General features: G+C 41.7%; 1 protein-coding gene across 1 annotated transcript in view; it reads right to left on the bottom strand.

The window, feature by feature from the left end:
• kmt2bb (lysine (K)-specific methyltransferase 2Bb) overlaps positions 1–27183 on the bottom strand; it is a gene marked incomplete at its 5' end in the record, with an annotated part of 107280 nt that overhangs the window by 43695 nt on the left and 36402 nt on the right. The window contains 14 exons of the mRNA XM_080744627.1: positions 2317–2418; positions 3484–3668; positions 5657–5770; positions 6201–6318; positions 7376–7468; positions 9825–9971; positions 11522–11641; positions 12865–13011; positions 13405–13514; positions 14591–14839; positions 19452–19519; positions 22282–22522; positions 23759–23945; positions 24223–24345. Of these exons, the coding sequence (XP_080600753.1) occupies positions 2317–2418; positions 3484–3668; positions 5657–5770; positions 6201–6318; positions 7376–7468; positions 9825–9971; positions 11522–11641; positions 12865–13011; positions 13405–13514; positions 14591–14839; positions 19452–19519; positions 22282–22522; positions 23759–23945; positions 24223–24345 (2004 nt within the window). The remainder of the gene's footprint in view (positions 1–2316; positions 2419–3483; positions 3669–5656; positions 5771–6200; positions 6319–7375; positions 7469–9824; positions 9972–11521; positions 11642–12864; positions 13012–13404; positions 13515–14590; positions 14840–19451; positions 19520–22281; positions 22523–23758; positions 23946–24222; positions 24346–27183) is intronic.

The following is a 27183-nucleotide window of genomic DNA, read 5'->3' as shown; positions in this document are numbered from 1 at the left end:
CAAGGAACACCACGATGTTCAGCACGTCAACATGCTAGCTGGGTTAGCATCAAGGAACGCCACAATGTTCAGCACGTCAACACGCTCGCTGGGTTAGCATCAAGGAACACCACGATGTTCAGCACGTCAACATGCTAGCTGGGTTAGCATCAAGGAACGCCACAATGTTCAGCACGTCAACACGCTCGCTGGGTTAGCATCCAAGAGTGTAAAAAAGAAAAGAAAAAATACTGTAACATGTTCCAAAAACTGAACTACACTCACCAAACTACAGACTCACCAAGGTGGTGTAATCACATTAAACTACATTAAACTACATGTAATCACATTAATTAAACTACATGTAATCACATTAAATAGACCCTCCAGAAAAACGCGGGCAAAAATCCTTGATTATGCGGGCTAAAATCCTTGATTTTGCGGGCAAAAATCCTTGATTATGCGGTGAATTATGCTGGGTTTTTGTGTGAATTTATGCGATGACAATGCGAAACTATGCGAAATATGCGGGAACTTGTGAAAGTTGCGATTAAATGCGAAATTATGCGAAATATGCAGGAACTTAAAAAACATATTTATAGCCTATGTACAGTATACATATTATAATAAAAATTGATAACTATTAATTAAACCACTTTAATATACAGTACACTGGCTATTTGGAAATAGACAATCTACAAGCTCACAACATCACTAAGTAGTCATCAAAGTAGTCAAAACACGAATTTAAGGGTCCTTGAGTGAATTGAGAAATGCAAAACAGACTTTTTTGACTGCCTTTCATTATTTTCAAGGCAAAAAAGCAAACCTCTGTCAAATATCTGCAATTTAATTACCTTAATGGGCTACATCAAGGCAAAAATAATTACCCTATGGCCTATGCGATTGCTAAGGATACAGCTCACTGCTAAAGCAAAACTCTGGTTTATTTATGTGGTTTTGCTCTCTCTAAAGGGATTTAAGGGATTAAAATGTTATGCATTCAATTGCTGTTCCTATCCATCCATGGAATACTGCGTGCTACTTTTTTTCGGAGAGGTGCTCGTTTGCTTTGAACAGCAACGACACAACGTTTCAAACGGAGTACAATGGAGACCTCAAGACAAGTAGGATAAACTTTAATTTGTCGTTTCTTGAAGTTTGAGGACCGAGGAAGAGTGTGTTATTCTAGCGTCACGTTGGCGATGGCCAACGCTCATACCGTATAGCCTACATTATGCCTGCATCTCTCTCTCTGTCTGCCTGCAGTTCTCACGGTGCAGCGTGCACGCAATCGCACGGCACACACACACACACACACGCACACGCACACGCACACGCACACACACACACACATAGAGAGGAGCCACGTGTTTCTCAGCGCATCATTGTTTTGCTTCTGTTTTGTGTCTGAACGTGATTGAACGGTGAAGCATGACTATACTTTTATGCGAAAAAGTGCGGGGATTGTGAAATCAAGCGATGCCCGCATATTTCGCATATTTTCCGCGGAAATATGCGAAATATGCGGTGAATATGCGGGGATTGTGAAATCATGCGAGCCCCCGCATAATCAGCGGCATTTATTGATTATTGCGGGAAATTCTGCGATCGCATAATCGCGTTTTTCTGGAGGGTGTAATTAAACTACATGTAATCACATTAAACTACATGTAATCACATTAATTAAACTACATGTAATCACATTAAACTACATGTAATCACATTAAACTACATGTAATCACATTAATTAAACTACATGTAATCACATTAAACTACATGTAATCACATTAAACTACATGTAATCACATTAAACTACATGTAATCACATTGAACTACAGACTCACCAAGGTGGTGTAAACACATTGAACTACAGACTCACCAAGGTGGTGTAAACACATTGAACTACAGACTCACCAAGGTGGTGTAAACACATTGAACTACAGACTCACCAAGGTGGTGTAAACACATTGAACTACAGACTCACCAAGGTGGTGTAAACACATTGAACTACAGACTCACCAAGGTGGTGTAAACACATTGAACTACAGACTCACCAAGGTGGTGTAAACACATTGAACTACAGACTCACCAAGGTGGTGTAAACACATTGAACTACAGACTTACCAAGGTGGTGTAAACACATTGAACTACAGACTCACCAAGGTGGTGTAAACACATTGAACTACAGACTCACCAAGGTGGTGTAAACACATTGAACTACAGACTCACCAAGGTGGTGTAAACACATTGAACTACAGACTCACCAAGGTGGTGTAAACACATTGAACTACAGACTCACCAAGGTGGTGTAAACACATTGAACTACAGACTCACCAAGGTGGTGTAAACTCCCTTGTCAAACTTCTTCCCCACCGCTCTGAGGTCACAGGCTGGCTGACCTTCCAGTCCACTGTCAGGGTCCACTTGGTCAGCACACTGTTAGATAGATAGATACCTTTATTATTACCTTTATTATAACATACGTTATACTGTCAGGGTCCACTTGGTCAGCACACTGTTAGATAGATAGATACCTTTATTATTACCTTTATTATAACATACGTTATACTGTCAGGGTCCACTTGGTCAGCACACTGTTAGATAGATACCTTTATTATTACCTTTATTATAACATACATTATACCATACATTATACTGTCAGTACTGTTAACATACATTATACTGTCAGTAGTACTGTTAACATACATTATACTGTCAGTACTGTTGTTAACATACATTATACTGTCAGTACTGTTAACATACATTATACTGTCAGTACTGTTAACATACATTATACTGTCAGTACTGTTAACATACATTATACTGTCAGGGTCCACTTGGTTACTGTTGGTCATTTACCTGTGAGAAGGTGACCAGGTGTTGGGTCATAATGACCAGGTGTTGGGTCATAATGACCAGGTGTTGGGTCATAGTGACCAGGTGTTGGGTCATAATGACCAGGTGTTGGGTCATAGTGACCAGGTGTTGGGTCATAATGACCAGGTGTTGGGTCATAATGACCAGGTGTTGGGTCATAGTGACCAGGTGTTGGGTCATAATGACCAGGTGTTGGGTCATAGTGACCAGGTGTTGGGTCATAATGACCAGGTGTTGGGTCATAATGACCAGGTGTTGGGTCATAGTGACCAGGTGTTGGGTCATAATGACCAGGTGTTGGGTCATAGTGACCAGGTGTTGGGTCATAGTGACCAGGTGTTGGGTCATAGTGACCAGGTGTTGGGTCATAATGACCAGGTGTTGGGTCATAATGACCAGGTGTTGGGTCATAGTGACCAGGTGTTGGGTCATAATGACCAGGTGTTGGGTCATAGTGACCAGGTGTTGGGTCATAATGACCAGGTGTTGGGTCATAATGACCAGGTGTTGGGTCATAATGACCAGGTGTTGGGTCATAGTGACCAGGTGTTGGGTCATAATGACCAGGTGTTGGGTCATAGTGACCAGGTGTTGGGTCATAATGACCAGGTGTTGGGTCATTACCTGTGAGCAGGTGACCAGGTGTTGGGTCAGAGTGGAGGACAGCAGGCAGGCCAGAACTTTCTCCACGCCGGCTCTCAGCTCGATGTACAGCAGCTCCCTCCACGCACTGGGCGTAGTCAGACTGCACGGTCTGCACGAGTAGACCACGCTCTCTGGTAGGCTGGACAGGATCTCATACAGGTCATCTACAGACAGAGAGAGGTTTAGTTAGACTGGATCTCATACAGGTCATCTACACAGAGAGAGGTTTAGTTAGACTGGATCTCATACAGGTCATCTACACAGAGAGAGGTTTAGTTAGACTGGATCTCATACAGGTCATCTACAGACAGAGAGAGGTTTAGTTAGACTGGATCTAATACAGGTCATCTACACAGAGAGAGGTTTAGTTAGACTGGACAGGATCTCATACAGGTCATCTACACAGAGAGAGGTTTAGTTAGACTGGATCTCATACAGGTCATCTACACAGAGAGGTTTAGTTAGACTGGATCTCATACAGGTCATCTACAGACAGAGAGAGGTTTAGTTAGACTGGACAGGATCTCATACAGGTCATCTACAGACAGAGAGAGGTTTAGTTAGACTGGATCTCGTACAGGTCATCTACACAGAGAGGTTTAGTTAGACTGGATCTCATACAGGTCATCTATAGTGAGAGAGGTTTAGTTAGACTGGATCTAATACAGGTCATCTACACAGAGAGAGGTTTAGTTAGACTGGATCTAATACAGGTCATCTATAGTGAGAGAGGTTTAGTTAGACTGGATCTCATACAGGTCATCTACACACAGAGAGGTTTAGTTAGACTGGATCTCATACAGGTCATCTACACAGAGAGAGGTTTAGTTAGACTGGATCTCATACAGGTCATCTACACACAGAGAGGTTTAGTTAGACTGGATCTCATACAGGTCATCTACACAGAGAGGTTTAGTTAGACTGGATCTCATACAGGTCATCTATAGTGAGAGAGGTTTAGTTAGACTGGATCTAATACAGGTCATCTATAGTGAGAGAGGTTTAGTTAGACTGGATCTCATACAGGTCATCTACACAGAGAGAGGTTTAGTTAGACTGGACAGGATCTCATACAGGTCATCTACACAGAGAGAGGTTTAGTTAGACTGGATCTCATACAGGTCATCTACACAGAGAGAGGTTTAGTTAGACTGGATCTCATACAGGTCATCTACACAGAGAGAGGTTTAGTTAGACTGGACAAGATCTCATACAGGTCATCTACACAGAGAGAGGTTTAGTTAGACTGGACAAGATCTCATACAGGTCATCTACAGAGAGAGGTTTAGTTAGACTGGATCTCATACAGGTCATCTACACAGAGAGAGGTTTAGTTAGACTGGACAAGATCTCATACAGGTCATCTACAGAGAGAGGTTTAGTTAGACTGGATCTCATACAGGTCATCTACACAGAGAGAGGTTTAGTTAGACTGGATCTCATACAGGTCATCTAGAGACAGAGAGGTTTAAGCCATCTTTCCACGGCGCCGATTCGGCTGCAATTGGTCGTTAGAAGAAGTCTGGAAGAATTCTACTTCTGCTGCTTGCTGACAAGGTGCTGACGGCAGCTCGACGTCGGCAAGAAACATGAAGAACTGGCATGGACCCAGTGGTTTAATGTTTTATTTACCTGTCAGGTCCTCACACTTGGCATGGACCCAGTGGTTTAATGTTTTATTTACCTGTCAGGTCCTCACACTTGGCATGGACCCAGTGGTTAAATGTTTTATGTACCTGTCAGGTCCTCACACTTGGCATGGACCCAGTGGTTAAATGTTTTATGTACCTGTCAGGTCCTCACACTTGGCGTGGACCCAGTGGTTTAATGTTTTATTTACCTGTCAGGTCCTCACACTTGGCATGGACCCAGTGGTTTAATGTTTTATTTACCTGTCAGGTCCTCACACTTGGCGTGGACCCAGTGGTTTAATGTTTTATTTACCTGTCAGGTCCTCACACTTGGCATGGACCCAGTGGTTTAATGTTTTATTTACCTGTCAGGTCCTCACACTTGGCATGGACCCAGTGGTTTAATGTTTTATGTACCTGTCAGGTCCTCACACTTGGCATGGACCCAGTGGTTAAATGTTTTATGTACCTGTCAGGTCCTCACACTTGGCGTGGACCCAGTGGTTTAATGTTTTATTTACCTGTCAGGTCCTCACACTTGGCATGGACCCAGTGGTTACACGTCCCACACTGCATCATCTGACTGTCATAGTCGTTGTCCTCGTAACACTTGAAGCAGATGGGACAGTAGTTACCTGTCAACACACAGTAGAACAGACAGGAGTTACAGACAGAACAGACAGTAGTTACAGACAGAACAGACAGTAGAACAGACAGAACAGACAGTAGTTACAGACAGAACAGACAGTAGTTACAGACAGAACAGACAGTAGTTTCACACAGTAGTTATCTGTTCAGGTGAGGCCAGTTTGCTGAAATGATGTTATTTCACGATGCCTCTCATTGGGATTGCATTGGCAGCTGCAGTGCACCGTTCTTCCTTACCCAAAGTGGGGCCGCTGTCACAATAGGGGGCGTGAATTTGTGTCTCTATGGATTCAGCAGCCCCAAAATACCCTAATTACATGTGATTACACCTCATACGCTCATATTGGCCATTTTCTGGTGGTGTAGTGTGTTATAGTGTGCTAGACTCCCCCTAGTGGTAGAGTGTGGAACACTCACCCTGGTCGTACAGCTTGCTGCAGTCGGGACAGATTCCCTTCTCGTGGTTCCAGTCGGTGTCCCAGCTCTTCCCTGGTGTCACCCCACAGCTCTTACACCTGATGCACGTCATGCACACCTGCACACACAGACACACACACACACACACACACACACACGCACGCACACACACACACACACTAGGGAATTAACAACTTGTGATTTTTGCAAGTCGACTCGACTCAGTAAAAAGTTGAGTTGGAGTCGACTTTATCGTTTGATGATCATCATCATATCATCAATTATGTTGGGGGGGTCCCCAGATGATTAACTTAATGTGAAACATTGTTTTCTCACTCATCAGTAAACAAACCAACATAAAGTTTAAGTCTATAGAGGGTATCTGCACATTTCTAAAGTGACAATTTAAGGACTTTTTAATACCTCTAAAATGACAAATTAAACATTGTCCAAATTGTCAAATTGTGGAAATAGCAGATCTACATGCTCACATAGATCTGCTAATTTCACAATAGAACCATGATATGTTTTTCCCCTCCACAACTCCATGCTGTATTGATGTTGACTGAAATAACAATTCTTCTATGTTTTCTAATTGTGTAGCCGTCTTGTAATGCAGGTGGTTAACAACAACAATTACTCTTGACAGCAAATCTCTCTAAGGGTCCATTTGGTTACCAACTCTCCATGGTTTAGCTGGGGACCACCTGGAACCCCCTGAAGGACCACCGGTGGTCCCTGGGCTGGGCTGGAGGAGTGACAGTAATCGAATTACTCTTTTCTTTTTTATAATTTTTATCCCATGATTTTGTAACCCATTTTTCCACCCAGTACCAACTGCCTAAGCTGTAATCCTGGTCTCTGCTCTCCCTCTGCCAACCTGGGCTCATGCTTCCTTCAGTGCATGAGGAGTGAGCAAGCCGCTTCTTATCACCTGACAGGGGGGAGTTTTCCCCCGGTTGGACGTAGCGTGTGGAAGGAACACGTTATTCCAACCAGTTCCTTTCCCCTCCATCAAGCGCCCCGGCTGGCCAGGGGGAGGCAGTATAGAGACCAGGATTACTGCATGTTATTGTGAGGGTATCAACCCTAGGAGACACGGGGAGAACATGCAAACTCCACACAGAGAGGAGTGACAGTAAACTCTACACAGAGAGGAGTGACACTAGTCTCACCCAAGCTTTCCTCTTCTTGTTGTGCTTGGGGTAGTTTGGTCCCAGACAGGAGGCGTGGTAGCAGTTCTGACAACGTTCACACTCTAACAGAGGCTGAAAGAATACAATACAATACATTTAAAAACATTACACTAACAGAGGCTGAAAGAATACAACACAATACATTTAAATACATCACACTCTAACAGAGGCTGAGAGAACACAACACAATACATTTAAATACATCACACTCTAACAGAGGCTGAGAGAACACAACACAATACATTTAAATACATCACACTCTAACAGAGGCTGAGAGAACACAACACAATACATTTAAATACATCACACTCCAACAGAGGCTGAGAGAACACAACACAATACATTTAAATACATCACACTCTAACAGAGGCTGAGAGAACACAATACAATACATTTAAATACATCACACTCTAACAGAGGCTGAAAGAACACAATACAATACATTTAAATACATCACACTCTAACAGAGGCTGAGAGAACACAACACAATACATTTAAATACATCACACTCCAACAGAGGCTGAGAGAACACAACACAATACATTTAAATACATCACACTCTAACAGAGGCTGAGAGAACACAACACAATACATTTAAATACATCACACTCTAACAGAGGCTGAAAGAACACAATACAATACATTTAAATACATCACACTCTAACAGAGGCTGAGAGAACACAACACAATACATTTAAATACATCACACTCTAACAGAGGCTGAGAGAACACAATACAATACATTTAAATACATCACACTCTAACAGAGGCTGAGAGAACACAATACAATACATTTAAATACATCACACTCTAACAGAGGCTGAAAGAATACAATACAATACATTTAAATACATCACACTCTAACAGAGGCTGAAAGAACACAACACAATACATTTAAATACATCACACTCCAACAGAGGCTGAGAGAACACAACACAATACATTTAAATACATCACACTCCAACAGAGGCTGAGAGAACACAATACAATACATCACACTCTAAAGGCCCTTTTCCACCGGCAGCGATAACGATGACGATAGCCATAAAATATCACAGCGATAATTATGCCTTCACATTGATGTCCGATAAAGTTATCGGACATCAATGTGAAGAGGCACCAATTAACAGCCGCTCGCGCAGAGCGCACCTCGAGCTGTTTGTCAGAGACCCAGTTCCATATCACTGTGATCTTAACCACATCGTTGTTGATCCTAACGATGTAGCTGTCGGCTATCGTTGTCTTTATCGGTGTTGGGTGGATGCTGCCGATCCACTTCAATTGAAAACCCACTTTATTAAATCGTTATCGTCATCGTTATCGCTGCCAGTGGAAAAGGGCCTTAACAGAGGCTGAAAGGACACAATACAATACATTTAAATTAGGGCTGGGACTTTAACTGATTAATTGCGATTAATTAATTACAGAAGATTAACACGATAAGAAAAAAATACGCATTTTAATCGCACTTAGTTTTTGCACCACAGAACCTTCAGTTTCGGGCATAGCGATCATAGCGATGCACCAACCAAGAAGAGACAACAAACGCAAAGGGAGAAGTAGCCAATCAGAGCGCTTTGCTTTGAATGCTTCTCAGGTCAAATATCGATAAGCGATTAAAATGTGATTAATTGCGATTAATTAATCACAGAGCATGTCATTAATTAGATATTTTTTTTAATCGCATGCCAGCCCTAATATAAATACATCACACTCCAACAGAGGCTGAGAGGAACAAGAAATACATGACTCTAACTGTTTGTCTCAGGACACCCCATAAATAAATATTGTTTTAATCCGAGGCACCCCTACATTATAATTTACACTCCCAGCACCTTATATTTATAGCATATCGTCGTTGTCGGGTGGAAACCTTGTATGTCCAAAACCGTTCGTTTTGTATTTGTCATCTATAAAAGGTACTAAACTAGTGAAAACAGCAGATCTACAAGCTTGTAGATCGGCTGTTTTCACTAGTTTTGTGCGACAGTCTTGTATGATGAAGCAGGGCTTTGCTTTACCAAAAGACGTACACATTTGAAACTTGGAGATACAAGGTTTCTGCCCGACAGTGACGATATTTTAGTGATTATGTTGCAAGGAAAACGTTGAGATAACAGCCATTTTGGTTAGAACTGACTGAAAATAACTTTGTACTTCAAGTTTAAAATGATACTAAATATCTTTTCAAGTGTCCAAATAAATTCCAAATATTATCAAATGATCTCACGTCACCCCAGGGTGCCCCGTCACCCCAGGGTGCCCCATCACCCCAGGGTGCCCCGTCACCCCAGGGTGCCCCGTCACCCACTTGCTCTACCAGACCAACTCCTGCTCTAACAGACACAAGAACATTTATACCATCAACCATCTAGTTTGGATAAAGGTTTTAAAATGCCCTTATTTGGTAAAAACTAAAAGTCCGTACCCTGGAGTTCTTGTTTCTTCTTCCACACACGTGACAGAACTTGCATCGCCGGCAGCACCAGTTCTCCTTGTTCTCCTCCAGGGGGCGCTCTGACGGATCCAAGCAGAACCGGTGGAAAGGTTCACAGCACACCTGGCAGTACAACATCTGGAACGGAGAGGAAAGGGTTAAACATCTGGTTATACAACATCTGCAATGGAATACCCAGTTTCCAGGACTATATAACAATAATTCAGCTCAATAACAGGTAGCTTACTCCTATGTGCACTGCCCAAAGACAGGCAGCGTATGCCAGTGGTTCTCAACCTTTACAGGCTGTGACCCCCGTAATAATCACATTTGAACTGGGGACCCCCCACCCCCCCACCCTGACAAGCACTAAGAGTTGAGGAATGTTGTATAACATGTTTCTATTGTGAAAATAGCAGATCTACATGCTCACAACGCCTCACGATGCGAGGCGTTGTGAGATGTAGCATGTTGTGAGATGTAGCATGTAGATCTGCTATTTTCACAATTTCTGCCTCTAATATTTGACAATTTGGCCAATGTTTAACTTGTCATTTCAGAGGTATTAACAAAATCAATAACCAAAAACAATGCATAGATATTATTTCCAGGACCTTCCAGGACCCTTGATACATTCAAAAACTTTTCCAGTACTGGAAAAATATTTTTCTAATTTCAAAATATTTCCAGGAATTTCATGACCGTGGGAACCCTGAATACAGCATCTGGAATGGAGAGGAAAGGGTTAACCCTGGTCACACCTGAATATATCTATTTAAAAGCTAACATTTGTAACTCAAATATTTGCTTCTGGGGGGTCCCTGGAACAACATATTTTGAGATGGGGGTCCCTGGAACAACATATTTTGAGATGGGAGTCCGTGGCCAAATACCTGCAGTTTTGGGGGTCCTTGACAAGAAACGGTTTGAGAACCACTGATTTAGAGGAAGGATTTAGAAGTCGGGTCAAAGATCGGGTCAAAGATATTCAAAGACTTGCACACATTTTCAGGTTTTTTTCAAAAATAGCAGATCTACAAGCTCGCAGCGCGGCACTCTGTGCCGCGCTGTGAGCTTGTAGATCTGCTATTTTTCAACGGTTAAGGCATAAAATAGTGGTTAAAGTGGTTCAAATCTAACGCGACTCGGGCACGTTCCGGGTATTTGAGTGTTAACTCATGGGATGCCAACGAGGTGTCTACACGCCAATCTCTTTGATGTCTCTGGAGGCCCACGACGCGTTGACGTGTTTACTGTATTTACAGTATTAACTTTTAATCTCACCGTTAGGTTGGGGCTGCGCCTGGATGTAGCCCATTAGCCGCTAGTCGCTTCGAGTTGACGCTGAGAGCATCGCGCGGCCGTTTTTCTCCGTATACTCCAATGCATTTCCCCATATTTAACACCCTTTATCTCTGATGTTTGTTTTATGGCTAAAACTGTGGCGGGGTGCGGCAAAATGTCAAAATTTTGATCGGCAATGAACAGCTATGATCAACACTGGTCCATACAGTATGTTACACAACAACATCCTGTCTGCGCTCATGTGACCAAGTGACGTCATGACGCATGCATTGACGCAGCAGGGCCGGATTCAATACAATGGTGGTGGGCCTGGGCAGCGAGAGGGGATAAATGGGGCAATCCAGGAGCACCCGATGTGTTAATGAATAACGGTAGTTTATTACCTGCTGCTGCCCCCTGCTGGCACACAGCAGGCAGACCCAGGGAGGAAGGGGCGGAGCCGACACTGATGTCAGGATGCTGACTCCTCCCATCAACCACACGTTGTCCAGGGTGCAGTCCTCCTGTAGCGCGCGCACACACACACACACACACACACACACACACACACACACACACACACACACACACACACACACACACACACACACACACACACACACACACACACACACACACACACACACACACACACACACACACACACACACACACACACCATTAAATCCGGGTTTAGGTTCAGAGTTGAAATTAATGTCGACTTATTTACAGGCTGATATTTCAGCTCATAACGCATCATGTTGTGACACATTGTGAGCTTGTAGATCAGCTATTTTACCCCCAGAACAGGTACACATTGTGAGCTTGTAGATCAGCTATTTTACCCCAGAACAGTTACACATTGTGAGCTTGTAGATCAGCTATTTTACCCCAGAACAGGTACACATTGTGAGCTTGTAGATCAGAACAGGTACACGTTGTGAGCTTGTAGATCAGAACAGGTACACGTTGTGAGCTTGTAGATCAGAACAGTTACACATTGTGAGCTTGTAGATCAGCTATTTTACCCCAGAACAGGTACACATTGTGAGCTTGTAGATCAGAACAGGTACACGTTGTGAGCTTGTAGATCAGAACAGGTACACATTGTGAGCTTGTAGATCAGATCAGGTATGCTAGGCTTTAACAGCTTTAAGGTGCTTTCAGACGGAGAGTGACTGACGCACACCTTTGGTAATTCATGTTCAATGAGAGGCCATTGTTTGATCTGTAAACCCTGTGAGAGCTGCTGAAAGTTAAGGTCCCTTTAACTTTACTTCCATAAGTTAAGGTTCCATTAACTTTACTAGACAGGAAAAATAATCTGCTTCTTTTGAGCCAATGTTTTGTAAAAAGAGCCGAAACGCGTGAGTGATCCCACTTTTAACCCTTTTTCAATTATTTAGCCAATACTCAAATACTCATTAAAGGCTTTTGAACATTTAGAAAAGTGCCTTGGTTTTCTCTTTGTCATTTGATCCTTCAGTTCCCACCAAAGAGCTTCACCACTTTTTACTTTATTCTTCCGAGCACCCAGTTTGTTTTCTTCCATTGCAAACATTTGTTTTGAAGGAAAGACACAGCAGCTGTCACAGAGATGTGTTACTAGACATCTTTACAAACACATTGCTAAAGAATGCATTGTTTTTAATAAATCCACTGACCATCATATGGAACAAACAAAGGCCTTCTTAGCTGTAACAGATACTTCACAATAAGAGCCCCAGGTTGTGGTGAGTGGACCTACCTTGAAGTCCACTCTGATCTTGTGAGTGGGTTGGTTTGATGGTTCTCTGTCTCTCTGCTCAAAGCCATGAGCCAGAGCAGCCAAAACACTGGGGGGGGTCTCTTCTAGGGGTCCCTGGGAGAGAGAGAGAGACATTAACCATGAGCACTGAGAGAGAGAGAGAGAGAGAGAGAGAGAGAGAGAGAGAGAGAGAGACAGAGACAGAGACAGAGAGAGAGAGAGAGAGAGAGACAGAGAGACAGAGAGACAGAGAGACAGAGAGAGAGAGAGAGAGAGAGAGAGACAGAGAGACAGAGAGAGAGAGAGAGAGAGAGAGAGAGAGACAGAGAGAGAGAGAGAGAGAGAGAGAGACAGAGAGAGAGAGAGAGAGAGAGAGAGAGAGAGAGAGACAGAGAGACAGAGAGGTTGCAGAAGCTAAACTGGTACTGTATGGGATATGATTCTAATTCGTATACTGTAAGGGATAATAATAGTTTCTAATCAACTAATAAGTCAACAACACTATATATCAGTGCTATGACACATAAAAGCTTTTCTCACCTTTTCAATCTTGCGTCGGCCGGGCCCAGGAACGCGGTGCGACGTAGACCTGCGATGTCGGACCTCCTCGTCAGACACGTCTCCTAGGAAGCCATCCAACGAGACAAAGTCTGGACGGGAGGATCAGAGAGACTGGTTAAGTATAAACAGTCCTAATAGTGTTAATTATTAAAGTATAAATGGTCCTAATAGTGTTAAGTATTAAAGTATAAACGGTCCTAATAGTGTTAAGTATTAAAGTATAAACGGTCCTAATAGTGTTAAGTATTAAAGTATAAACGGTCCTAATAGTGTTAAGTATTAAAGTATAAATGGTCCTAATAGTGTTAATTATTAAAGTATAAACAGTTCTAATAGTGTTAATTATTAAAGTATAAATGGTCCTAATAGTGTTAATTATTAAAGTATAAACAGTCCTAATAGTGTTAATTATTAAAGTATAAATGGTCCTAATAGTGTTAATTATTAAAGTATAAACAGTTCTAATAGTGTTAATTATTAAAGTATAAATGGTCCTAATAGTGTTAATTATTAAAGTATAAACAGTTCTAATAGTGTTAATTATTAAAGTATAAACAGTCCTAATAGTGTTAATTATTAAAGTATAAATGGTCCTAATAGTGTTAATTATTAAAGTATAAACAGTTCTAATAGTGTTAATTATTAAAGTATAAACAGTCCTAATAGTGTTAATTATTAAAGTATAAATGGTCCTAATAGTGTTAATTATTAAAGTATAAACAGTTCTAATAGTGTTAATTATTAAAGTATAAACAGTCCTAATAGTGTTAATTATTAAAGTATAAACAGTCCTAATAGTGTTAATTATTAAAGTATAAACAGTTCTAATAGTGTTAATTATTAAAGTATAAACAGTCCTAATAGTGTTAATTATTAAAGTATAAATGGTCCTAATAGTGTTAATTATTAAAGTATAAACAGTTCTAATAGTGTTAATTATTAAAGTATAAACAGTCCTAATAGTGTTAATTATTAAAGTATAAAAGGTCCTAATAGTGTTAATTATTAAAGTATAAATGGTCCTAATAGTGTTAATTATTAAAGTATAAATGGTCCTAATAGTGTTAATTATAAAAGTTAATAATTAAAAACGGTACCTTGGTTAAAGCGTGGTCCCAGTAGTGTTAGTAATAAAAGTTAATATTAAAAACATTATAAACGGTACCTTGGTTAAAGCGTGGTCCCAGGCCCCTCCTCCTGGCGGGGGAGGCGGAGCTTGGCCTGGCTCCTCCCTCCAGGTCAGAGTCGTAGTCCAGGAGGTCGAGGTAGACGCGAGGTTTAACGATGCGTTTGGGTTGTTTCCTCACCGAGGGGCTCTGGCCGTCCACTGGCTCCGCCTTCACCACCCCATCCTCGTACTCATCGTTACTGGAAGGACCCAGGCTGAGAGACGAGCGACGCCTCTTCCCATGAGCTGTTTAATACAGAGTTATTATTATTATTAATATTATTTATTAACCATTAACCCAGGCTGAGAGAGGAGGACCATTTATTACAGGTTTATTATTATACTCCCACTGTACTCATCGTTACTGGAACCCAGGCTGAGAGACGAGCGCCTCCTCTTTCCATGAGCTGTTTAATACACATTTATTATTATTATTATTATTTATTAAACATTCACCAGGCTGAGAGAGGAGGACCATTTATTACAGGTTTATTATTATACTCCCACTGTACTCATCGTTACTGGAAGGACCCAGGCTGAGAGAGGAGCGCCTCTTTGACGAAAATAGTCGATCTACAAGCTTCACAATGCCTCACCCTCGCAGCGCGAGGCATTATGAAGCTTGTAGATCGGCTATTTTCAGCAAAGGTTCTAAGAATATAGATGCTAGGGTCCAAATGGTTAACACAATGACTGCCACCTTTAAAAATCAACGTAACCATTTCCCTGCCACCAGGGAAATGTCTAATTCTGTGTTGGTGTGAGATATGTCAAACCATACACCATAAGAAAGATGAGAGTCTGTAGTTCCACATTTACTGTGGGGCGGCATGGCTCAGGGGTAGAGAAACCGTTATTAGAGCACGAAGGGTTCCCGAAGGGTTCCCAGTTCGATTCCGGGCTCCCCTTGAGTTAATGTGGAAGAGTCCTTGGGCAAGACTCTGAACCCCTAGTTGCTCCCGGTGAGCAGGTTGGTGCCTTGCATGGTTTCCTCCGCCACCGGTGTATGAATGTGTGTGTGAATGGGTGAATGTAATGCACAATCTATGTAAAGCGTTTTGGATAAAAGCGCTATATAAATGCACCATTTACCATTTACTGCCACCATCAAACCATTAACACTTGGGTGACTGAAAATAAAAAACTACCACTACGCCTGCATTTATCGTTCATTTTGACCGTTAGATTCTCTCCCTTTTGGCCCAGGAGCGCAACACTTCCTCCCCCTGCTGCCAGCGGGGGTTCTATTGTCTTTCGAATTTGAATTAGCATTTCAATTGACGTCTCAAATACTCTCGCTTTCAATGTTAACTTCATGGTTTAGCAGGAAAAAAACAGGCTTGGGAAAATGACACTAAGTTTGTAGCATGATCTTACTTTTAATGTCACTGGTTTAATTTCGTATCGCTTCGCAGCGCAGCCCAGCATCCGCGCCGAGGCCTTTGTATTATCGCAGATTGTTGAGTTTTGAAAGTCATTTTAAAACAGTTCGGTTTTGCATGCAGGAATAAATCAATGATCAGCGTCTTTGCGCACAGTGCGCCATGCAGTTTGAGTGGTTATAGACACCTTTGTTTATCCAGAAACATATCTTTTATGGCTTTGTTTTATTTACGATTTGGGAGATTCAAGGCCAACACAGCGGGGCGCACCGCGCTATTGATTATGCGGTGAAAGGCAAGGTTATGTGATGTCCCGACATCACGCACGCATGCATGAGAGAGAGAGAGAGATATGCCTTGCGCTGTATAGGAACGAACGCATGCATGGTTTGATCGTGGACGTGGTATAAAAAAGTATTAAAAAAAAGACGTGGAGAGAGAGGCAGGTTCCTTTCATGTGGGAGAAAGAGAGTGCGTAAAATGAAACCAAATGGACCTGTATGGTTCCATTTGGCTTAGTTTTGTTCATTGACAATATAGGGTATTTTGTTACACAAATAGCCAATCTTCTACAAGCTCACAACGCCATACGAAGCGAAGTAAAAGAATTACGCCTTCATATGTCCCGATTTTCATTCGTATTAGCTATTATTAGACAACTCACAAAACCAGCCAATGAATCATGTTTAGGTAATGTGATGTCCCGACATCACGCATGCACGCATGCATGCAGAGAGGGAGGGGAAAGAGAAAGAAAGAGAGCGCTCTCGATAGTTAAATATATATATAATAAATAAGGTTCCATTTGCGCAAACTGGGCACGGGAGAAAGAGAGAGAGGGAACGGTGTAGCAGAGATAGACAGAGCGAGGCAGAGAAATTATGAGAGAGAAAGAGAGAGAGAGAGATAATTCACATTCTCTTCACTCTGTAAAATGTTCACGTAGTGTTTTTTGCTTAGGCATGTAACAATGAAAAGCAAATGATTATCCATTAGAAATTAAACGTGCAGGACACAAGTGTCGGGTGCCTATACTGTTTGATCGGCACCGTGACATGCGTGCCCATCTAAAAGCCGTCTCCACTCGGACAGAACAGGCTGACTGCACCGGGAGATTAGGGCCGTGTCTCCCGGTGCAGCGTGTGCCGTGTAGGCACACGCTTCTATACAAGAGATTCATTTTGGCCGATAACTTATAGATCACCCAGTTGTTCTTTATATGTATTATTAGCTGAAATGATGCTTAGCTTTTAGAAACACGCTGTGCAGTGGCAGCAGCGTCACACTTCTCCCGGTCAGCAAGAGCATCATCTCCCCGCAAATGATTGCTCCTGCACGGCTAAAATAATAAGAGGCCTACATTATATACACCATAGCGATTCTCATAATTAATATTATATTGATACTATTTATGAAATAAAACATTTCCAGGTAGTGGTTTTAATGTCTTTGCTAAGCTGACAGTGAAATGCAAATGATCCATTACCTTGAACAAAGGCGCACTCCGGGAGCGCTAAACGTGTGAATTCTCTTAGGAGGGGGAGAATGGGGGAGAGCGGTCTTTTCTGCCGATAACTACCGTCAGAGTGGTATAATTGTATTTTATTTCATAATTAGGAAACGTTTCAGAAGCGGAAAAAAAACGAGAACATATATCTTGAGTATTTAGGAAAAGTCATGGAAGGGGAAATTTCTGAGACCTTCACAGGGAGAGTTATTGCACTTTGAAATCTCAAAATCGGCCTAACGGACCGGTTAGTCACCCGTGTGTTAAATCCCATTGAGTCTCCATAGACTTCCATGTAATTCATAGTGCACGGATCATGCACGCCCATGCCTAGATCATGCACCACGTGTGTGCAGGCTGTTCACAGCTTTCAAACAAAAAAAATCCGCTTGGAAATCCGTTCACAAACATGGCCGCCATGTTTTAAAGATGGGGTTGGTATTTGGGTTAAACATGCAATTTTGCGATCGCGATCATGCCTAATAGTTAGAAGGCGGTCCAACATTTTTTTTTTGAAAAAAAAATATATATATATATTCTTTTTTTTTTTTTTTTTTTTTTTTAACTCGGGCAACTCGGGCTGGGGCAGTCATTGTGTTAATGTTTTGAGGGAGGCTTTGAACACAGCTAGGGCGGAGCCCCCACCCTTTATGTGAGGTGGGAGTGGGTTCCAGAGGGTGGGGGCTGTTGTCACCCCAGGTGTTTTTTTTAGTTTTATGGGTGAATTCTAGGAGGTTGGCATCGCCAGAACTGAGGGGGCGGAGGGAACGATAAAGGTTTAGTCTGAACGAAAAAACAAACAAACAACATGATTCCTAGCAGAAATAGTTTTCTGCTGACATCTGATTCCTTTTGCTCTCACTGTAAAAACATGGATTTATCTCTGCTTCTTTTCCCATAGAGCATCGCAGTGAGGTGTCGGAAGCAAGCTGGCCATTCATATTTACCATAGGGTTTTTCATTATCAGCCACAAAGTTGTAGCAATTCAATGAACACTTACCACTAGGCTGGTGGTTGTAAAATGGTTCCATATGCTCCTGTAGAACCCCCGAGTATGTATGCAATCACTCTAGTTTTAGTAAAAACACGTTTTAAAGGGCCTACACCATGCTTTTAAAACTATATTTTTTGTATAAATATATGCTCAAAATTGAGTCTTAGACAGGTTTTAACCCTCAACAAACACTCTGACCATTCTTTTTGTTTGTTCTAGCTCTACTATAATGAGGCTCTCCAGCTGCAATACCAAAACGGCCTCTGTTTGCTCAGGGGCGCATCTAGTGGGGTTTTTCCAGAAAAAAAAGAAGTTTTTTGAAAAAAAAAAAAAGTTTTTTGAAAAAAAAAGTTTTTGAAAAAGTGTTTTGAAAAAAAAAAAAAAGTTTTTGAAAAAAAAAGTTTTTTTGAAAAAAAAAGTTTTTGAAAAAAAAAATTGAAAAAAAATTTTGAAAAAAAAGTTTAGAAAAAAAATTTGAAAAAAAATTTTTTTTGAAAAAATGTTTGTTTGAAAAAAAAAAATGTTTTGACTGACAGTTTTTGAAAAAAAAATGTTTTTTTCAAAAAAAAAATTTTTGAAAAACTTTTTTTTTTTTAAACATTTTTAAAAAAAATTTTTTTTAAAAACATTTTTTTTGAAAAAAAACATTTTTTTTGAAAAAAAACATTTTTTTTGAAAAAAAACATTTTTTTTGAAAAAAAACATTTTTTTTGAAAAAAAACATTTTTTTTGAAAAAAAAACATTTTTTTTGAAAAAAAACATTTTTTTTGAAAAAAAAATGTATACACAGATCATGTTTTCTATGGATCATAACTTAAACACAGATCATGTTTTCTATGGACCATAGCTTACACACAGATCATCATGTTTTCTATGGACCATAACTTACACACAGATCATCACGGTTGTATTTTAAAATGATGGTCAACACAAACTCACATGAAGCTGTAGAAACATAATAATGAACTCTGACCTTTAGGGACCGTTCTGCCACTCAGACGTCGAGCTTTCCTCTCCTCAATCTGATCACACCTTTTATACCTAGAAAACACAATTATTATCATTATTACCCTTATAATAGCTTTAAAACACACATTATTATACATGTAAAACACACATTAGTAGTAGTAGTAGTAGTAGTAGTAGTAGTAGGAGTATACCTTTAAATTACAACACAAAAGTTTCACTTTTAATAGTTAAATGTAATCAAACACTGACGAGGATGGAATGTTGTAAAATTAACATAATATGTGGTTTCTCTTTAAAGGAGTAGTTCACCCCCAAAATGAGTTTTTTTCTATTGATTAGTCCAGCCATGGAGACTAGAGTTCAATAATATTTTTAGGTTTTTGTCACATTCCTAAGACAAAAATTTGATTCGAGTAAATTTACCCCCCATTGATTCCGGATGGGGAAACGGGTCCCCATCCGGAACGAATGGGGGTAAATTTATTGTTATCACATTGTTGTCTTAACTCTTTGAGTGCCAATCCCGAACTAGTTCGGCTTTATTAGCGTATCGTAGAGTGCCGATCCCGAACAAGTTCGGCTTTAAAAAAAAAAAAAAAAAAAAACTTTTTTTTTTTTTTTTTTTGAAAACATTTTTTTTGAATTTTTTTTTTTTTTTTTTGGACCCCATCAAATCTGGTGAACATGATTTCAATCGCGATTTTGCATGTTCCACCCCCATACAACCCCATCTAACATACAGGGCAGCCATTTTTGTTTACATTACATGTAAAACATAATGGCGATTATCTCAAGAATGCCTGAACGGATTTCCAATCGGATTTTTTTGTTTGAAAGCTGTGAACAAACTGCACAAATCCACTCCAATGCAATCCAGGATTGCATTGGATTTTTTAGAGCTCATTCTTCTCTGTTTTTTTCCCATGCATGAGGTGTGCAAGGTTTAATCATGGCTAAGTTGACGAAAATAAGGCTTCTAAAATGCTTGGTAGCCAATAGCTAACTTCAAGCTAACTTCATCCTCTGTACATGCACAAAGGAAAGTGTTCAGGCAAGTCATGGCTCCAGGGCTTGGGCATGCATTACCAGCATATCTCTATTATTCTCTGGTCACTGGGCGCCCTCTAGTGGTGATAGGCTGGCACTCAATGAGTTAAGAATGCGATAAAAAACTAAAACTAGAAAAGAAAATTTCTAAGAAATTTTAAGTGTGCCTGCAGCTCGCCAAGTGTGTGCAACCTTGTATGTGTTAACATTAGCATATTTGTTAGCATTAGCATTTGTTAGCATTAGCATGTGTTAGCATTAGCATTTGTTAGCATTAGCATTTGTTAGCATTAGCGGTTACGTTTTGCGCGTTTGTGGTGCCCCCTATGGGTCGAAGTGGAAATGCTTTTGGGTATATGTACAGTATAGCGCCCCCCACTTGTGGTTAAAATTTGGTTTTGACTGGATGTTTCGTTTGTGATTTATGGCTACTTCTTACAAAACGGGCTCCACCCGCTAACTTTGGAACCCTGTTACGGAAGAACGGTATGGACTATCAAAATATCGTTTAAATATGTTTATCGCATGAGTCCATAGATCGTGTGTATCGATTTTTGTGACATTTGGAGAAAATATGTAGGAAAAGGAGCAAAAAGTGTGTTTTGAAGAAAATTCAAAATGGCGGAAAATCTATCCTGACGCAAATGGGCGTGGCCTATATGAGGAGATGCGTCATGACCCAAGGAATCCAGGGAAAAAGGAATTTTAATTTTCCGACCCACGGTTCAAGAGTTACAGGCCGAAAGGTAAAGTGGACTGTTATAGCGCCACCATGAGGCCAACTGACGAAATTATTTTTTATTTAATCCTTGATATCATTATAAATCTCCTCTCCAAGTTTTGAAACTGTAGCCCCTATGGTTTGCGAGAAAAAAAATATTGAATGTGAGTTTTTGCGATTCCCATTATAAGTCAATGGGTAAAATTAATTCACTAATAAATGAATATCAATTAAACGATACAACTTTTCTCTTAGAAAAGTAATAGCACACCATTCCCGGCCGAGCCGCACGTTTTGATGTATATATTGCGGCGGTGGCGTAAATTGTGCGGCAGTTATTAGCGCACCAAATTTGTGGGAAGAATATTATTAAGTATGGCGGATTACAATAAGTGTTTTGCCATTGCATGGCAGGCACACTTAAATATTATTGAACTCTAGTCTCCATGACATGAGTAATCAATAGAAAAAAAGTCATTTTGGGGGTGAACTACTCCTTTAAAGCTGCAACCAATCACTTCGGTCGATTATAAAAAGAATGCAAAGTATTATTTTAAAACCACAGTCGCTGTAGAAGCTACAAACCTCTACATCTACCTCACAGCGCTAACTCACAGCGCGCTGCGAGCTTGTAGATCTGCTATTTTTGAAAAATCATGAAAATTAGAATTTTGTGTCTTTTGAATCCTTCTGAGGTTTTTTGAAAAAAACCTATGTTTCTATGTCAGCAATCTGGCCAGCCATCGTCAAAGAAAAGGTCCTTTTCACTTAACTGGAGCTCAGTTAGTCTGTTCTTGAGAGACTACTATGTCAGTGGTTCTCAAACCTTTTCATGTGAAGGACCCCCAAAATGATATTTATTTGGCCACGGACCCCCATCTCAAAATATCTAGTTCCAGGGACCCCCCAGAAGCAAAATTTGAGTTACAAACGTTCGCTTTGAAAATACATATTCAAAGATTTGCACACATTTTCGTGACTCAAAAATAGCAGATCTACAAGCTCATCTGCTATTTTTCACTGGTTAAAGCATTCAGTAATTCTAGGCCTGAATGGGTTAACTTACACACAGCACTGTCTCTTAGTGTTGGGTCCACCAAACTTGGGTTTGTCCAGACAGTTCATGCAGTCTCCGCAGTCGTCCTCGTGGTTGCAGCCTTTACAGACGCCACAGCGGCGGGAGCGGTAGCCGAACGGACCCAGACCTTTAAAACCCTTCCTCTTCACCAGGCTGGACGTCTTCTTCACCTTCGTCACCTTCTGCTCCGACAGCACCGGGCTGTCAGACTCGTCAGGGGAGCCCACGTCTAAATTATATTAATATTATTAATAACAATAAGACAGAATAATAATAATAATGATATTATTAATAACAATAACAATAAGACAGGCTGTCAGACTCGTCAGGGGAGCCCACGTCTAAATTATATTAATATTATTAATAAAAATAAGACAGAATAATAATTATAATGATATTATTAATAACAATAACAATAAGACAGGCTGTCAGACTCGTCAGGGGAGCCCACGTCTAAATTATATTAATATTATTAATAACAATAAGACAGAATAATAATAATAATGATATTATTAATAACAATAACAATAAGACAGGCTGTCAGACTCGTCAGGAGAGCCCACGTCTGGGAGGAGAACAAAACCTAAAAATGCTATCTAGCTTCATGTGTGGTCACTGAGTGTTACAGCAGTGCTATGGGTTTAGGTGGAGTCTTCAGTCCACGGTGGAAGCTAGGGAGTGAGTCTGTATGTAGTTCTAATGGAAGCTAGGGAGTGAGTGTAGTTCTAATGGAAGCTAGGGAGTGAGTCTGTATGTAGTTCTAATGGAAGCTAGGGAGTGAGTGTAGTTCTAATGGAAGCTAGGGAGTGAGTCTGTAGTTCTAATGGAAGCTATAGGGAGTGAGTCTGCAGTTCTAATGGAAGCTATAGGGAGTGAGTCTGTAGTTCTAACCCTCCTGTCTAAAGGTAGTTAACACGAGAGGACTGGCAGTTAACATGAGAGGACGGGCATCTCACCCTCCTCTGTCTAAAGGTAGTTAACATGAGAGGACTGGCATCTCACCCTCCTGTCTACCTTTAGACAGGAGGGTGAGATGCCAGTCCTCTCATGTTAACTACCTTTAGACTGAGGAGGGTGAGATGCCAGTCCTCTCATGTTAACTACCTTTAGACTGAGGAGGGTGAGATGCCAGTCCTCTCATGTTAACTACCTTTAGACAGAGGAGGGTGAGATGCCAGTCCTCTCATGTTAACTACCTTTAGACAGGAGGGTGAGATGCCAGTCCTCTCATGTTAACTACCTTTAGACAGGAGGGTGAGATGCCAGTCCTCTCATGTTAACTACCTTTAGACAGGAGGGTGAGATGCCAGTCCTCTCATGTTAACTACCTTTAGACAGAGGAGGGTGAGATGCCAGTCCTCTCATGTTAACTACCTTTAGACAGGAGGGTGAGATGCCAGTCCTCTCATGTTAACTACCTTTAGACAGGAGGGTGAGATGCCCGTCCTCTCGTGCAGAGACATACCTTTAGGGACAGAGGAGGGTGAGATGCCAGTCCTCTCGTGCAGAGGCAGAGCGCTGAGTCTGGGGATGTCGTCGGGCACCAGCGCCCGCGGCTGCCCCAGAACCACGGCGGCGGCGCGGCACACGTGTTTGATCCTGGGGCCGCCGGCCCGCCGGAACTCCTGGCACACTGGAGACAGGATCTGGACCTGGAAGACACAAAGATACATGAAGAACTGGAGACAGGATCTGGACCTGGAAGACACAAAGACACATGAAGACCTGGAGACATCTGGAAGATACATGAAGTACAACTACCATACATTTAGGCCTACTGCTCTACTAGAACTACAGACACAGTAATGATTACCTACTGCTCTACTAGAACTACAGACACAGTAGAACTACAGACACAGTAGATGAACTACAGACACAGTAGATGAACTACAGACACAGTAGATGAACTACAGACACAGTAATGATTACCTGTCCTGGAGGAGCTTCAGTCTTCACCGGGACGTCCTCTTCCTGCTGGTCCTTGCGTTTCCTCCTGCGTCTCTTGGAGGAAACGTCTCTGCTGGACATGTTGGCTGGAGCTCCAGATAGAAGCTGTGAGAGGAAGAAACATACTAATATCAGTCTAACATAACAAGCTATAAGAGGACAAACATACTTATATCACTCTAACATAACCTCCAGATAGAAGCTGTGGGAGGAAGAAATAGACTTCCATCAGTCTAACACCAGTAAGACTCCCTAATCGGGAGATAAGCGACCGTAGGTCTCGCTAGAAGAGGGCCATGTGAGAAATGAGGGGTGGGGTCTCCGCGTTGCCTTGGCGGACGAATAGGTACCGGCCCCGGCTCTCCCGGACGCTCCTAGGCCGAGTTAGGGCATTTTATGTGAGCTGCAGTGGAGGGGGTCCTCCACTGGGGGCGCCACCACTTTTGCATCCGTTCTGGAGTAGCAGGAGTGAGTGGTCCCCGGGAATTCCCCGTGAGCAGCCCCGTGGGGGTGGTCATTTGGTCATTTTTGCACATTTGGTATTTTTTTTACACCTGGGGGTCCCCCAGGGACCTGGGGGTCCCTGGAACTCCGGGGGTCCTTGGAGGTTGTAGTTTGGCAGGTAAGGAGTGTGTGTGCAAAATCTGGCATGGATCGGGGCAACGGTTGCAGAGATATGAGCAGGGCAAAAGTGTGACGTCTGACGTGTGACGGACGGACTGACTGACTGACTGACTGACTGACGCACGGACACCTGGTGGAGCTTTCTGTAGTAAGTGCGACCTAGGTCGCAATAACCTCCATGTAGAAGCTATAGGAGGACCAACATACTTATATCAGTCTAACATAACCTCCAGCTAGAAGCTGTGAGAGGAAGAAACAGACTAATATCAGTCTAACATAACCTCCATGTAGAAGCTATAGGAGGACCAACATACTAATATCACTCTAACACCAGTAAGACTCCCTAATCGGGAGATAAGCGACCGTTGGTCGCTTATCTCCACAAATAGCACAACCTCCACCTCTCACGTCATACGGGTAGCCATAGTTACACCTGGAATGTTGAATCTCCATATATGGAGATAACCTACGCATCACACAAAGTCTGACCTCACCAGCCCATACTTGGGCATGGACGACTTATATCTCCATATACGGAGATGGCCATATATGGAGATACGATGACATCACAGAGTCCACAGCTGATGATGTGGCGTGATGTCATACAATACACAAACAAGCCCTATATAAAGGGGCAATTCTCACCAGGGAAGAGAGCATTGCCTGGAATGTTGAATCTCCATATATGGAGATAACCTACGCATCACACAAAGTCTGACCTCACCAGCCCATACTTGGGCATGGACGACTTATATCTCCATATACGGAGATGGCCATATATGGAGATACGATGACATCACAGAGTCCACAGCTGATGATGTGGCGTGATGTCATACAATAAACAAACAAGCCCTATATACTGATGCGATACGATGACATCACAGAGTCCACAGCTGATGATGTGGCGTGATGTCATACAATAAACAAACAAGCCCTATATACTGATGCGGAGATATGAGCAGGGCAAAGGTGTGACGTGTGACGTGTGACCGACCGACCGACGGACGGACGGCCGGTGGAGGTTTTCATAGTAAACTGCTCCCTGACGGTCGCAATAACCTCCATATAGAAGCTATAGGAGGACCAACATACTAATATCACTCTAACATAACCTCCATGTAGAAGCTGTGAGAGGAAGAAACAGACTTATATCAGTCTAACATAAACTCCAGAAGCTGTGAGAGGAAGAAATATACTAATATCAGTCTAACATAACCTCCACATAGAAGCTATAGGAGGACCAACATACTCATATCAGTCTAACATAACCTCCATGTAGAAGCTATAGGAGGACCATCACTCTAACATAACCTCCACATAGAAGCTATAGGAGGACCAACATACTCATATCAGTCTAACATAACCTCCAGCTAGAAGCTATAGGAGGACCAACATACTAATATCAGTCTAACATAACCTCCATATAGAAGCTATAGGAGGACCAACATACTTCTACCAGTCTAACATAACCTCCATATAGAAGCTGTGAGAGGAAGAAACATACTAATATCAGTCTAACATAACCTCCATATAGAAGCTATAGGAGGACCAACATACTTCTACCAGTCTAACACAGGGGTTCTCAACCTTTTCAGGCCGCGACCCCCAAAATAACCCTATTTGAACTGGGGACCCCCCAGAATAACCATATTTGAACTGGGGACCCCCCACACTGCACAAGCACTTGGAATTGTAGGAGTTGGCATTACATTTAGTTTGACTCGATCTATTTAATTGTGAAAATAGCAGATCTACAAGCTTACAACGCCTCGCAACGCGAGGCGTTGTGAGCATGTAGATCAATGACCAATGTTTGACCAGAAGTACTAAAAGATCCTTAAATTGTCACTTTAGAAATGTGCAGATACCATGTATATACTTAACAGTATACTGTATGTTGGTCTGTTTACTGTTGAGTGAGAAAACAATGTTAACATTTAGTTAAACATCTGGGGACCCCCCAACATAATTTGGGGACCCCTCTGGGGGTCCCAACCCACAGGTTGAGAACCACTGGTCTAACATACAGTAACCTCCAGAACTGTGACGGACATTAGTGAAGCCCAACCTAACCCTAACCCAGGAGAACAGGCTGACATCAGTCTAACCCTGCACTTCAAGAGCTCCCAGTTTGGTTTGAGAAAGACATGAAGACTGTGGATCATCTCTGCATTGATGTTTAAAACCACAACAGCTTCCTTTGTGACAGAAACACAGCGTTTCTAGAATAAACAGAGCAGAAACACAGCGTTTCTAGAATAAACAGAGCAGAAACACAGCGTTTCTAGAATAAACAGAGCAGAAACACAGCGTTTCTAG

The sequence above is a fragment of the Nannobrachium achirus genome, assembly GCF_963921795.1.
Source record: "Nannobrachium achirus genome assembly, chromosome: 2".
Taxonomy (NCBI): domain Eukaryota; kingdom Metazoa; phylum Chordata; class Actinopteri; order Myctophiformes; family Myctophidae; genus Nannobrachium; species Nannobrachium achirus.
This window is presented reverse-complemented; position numbering and strand designations above follow the sequence as displayed.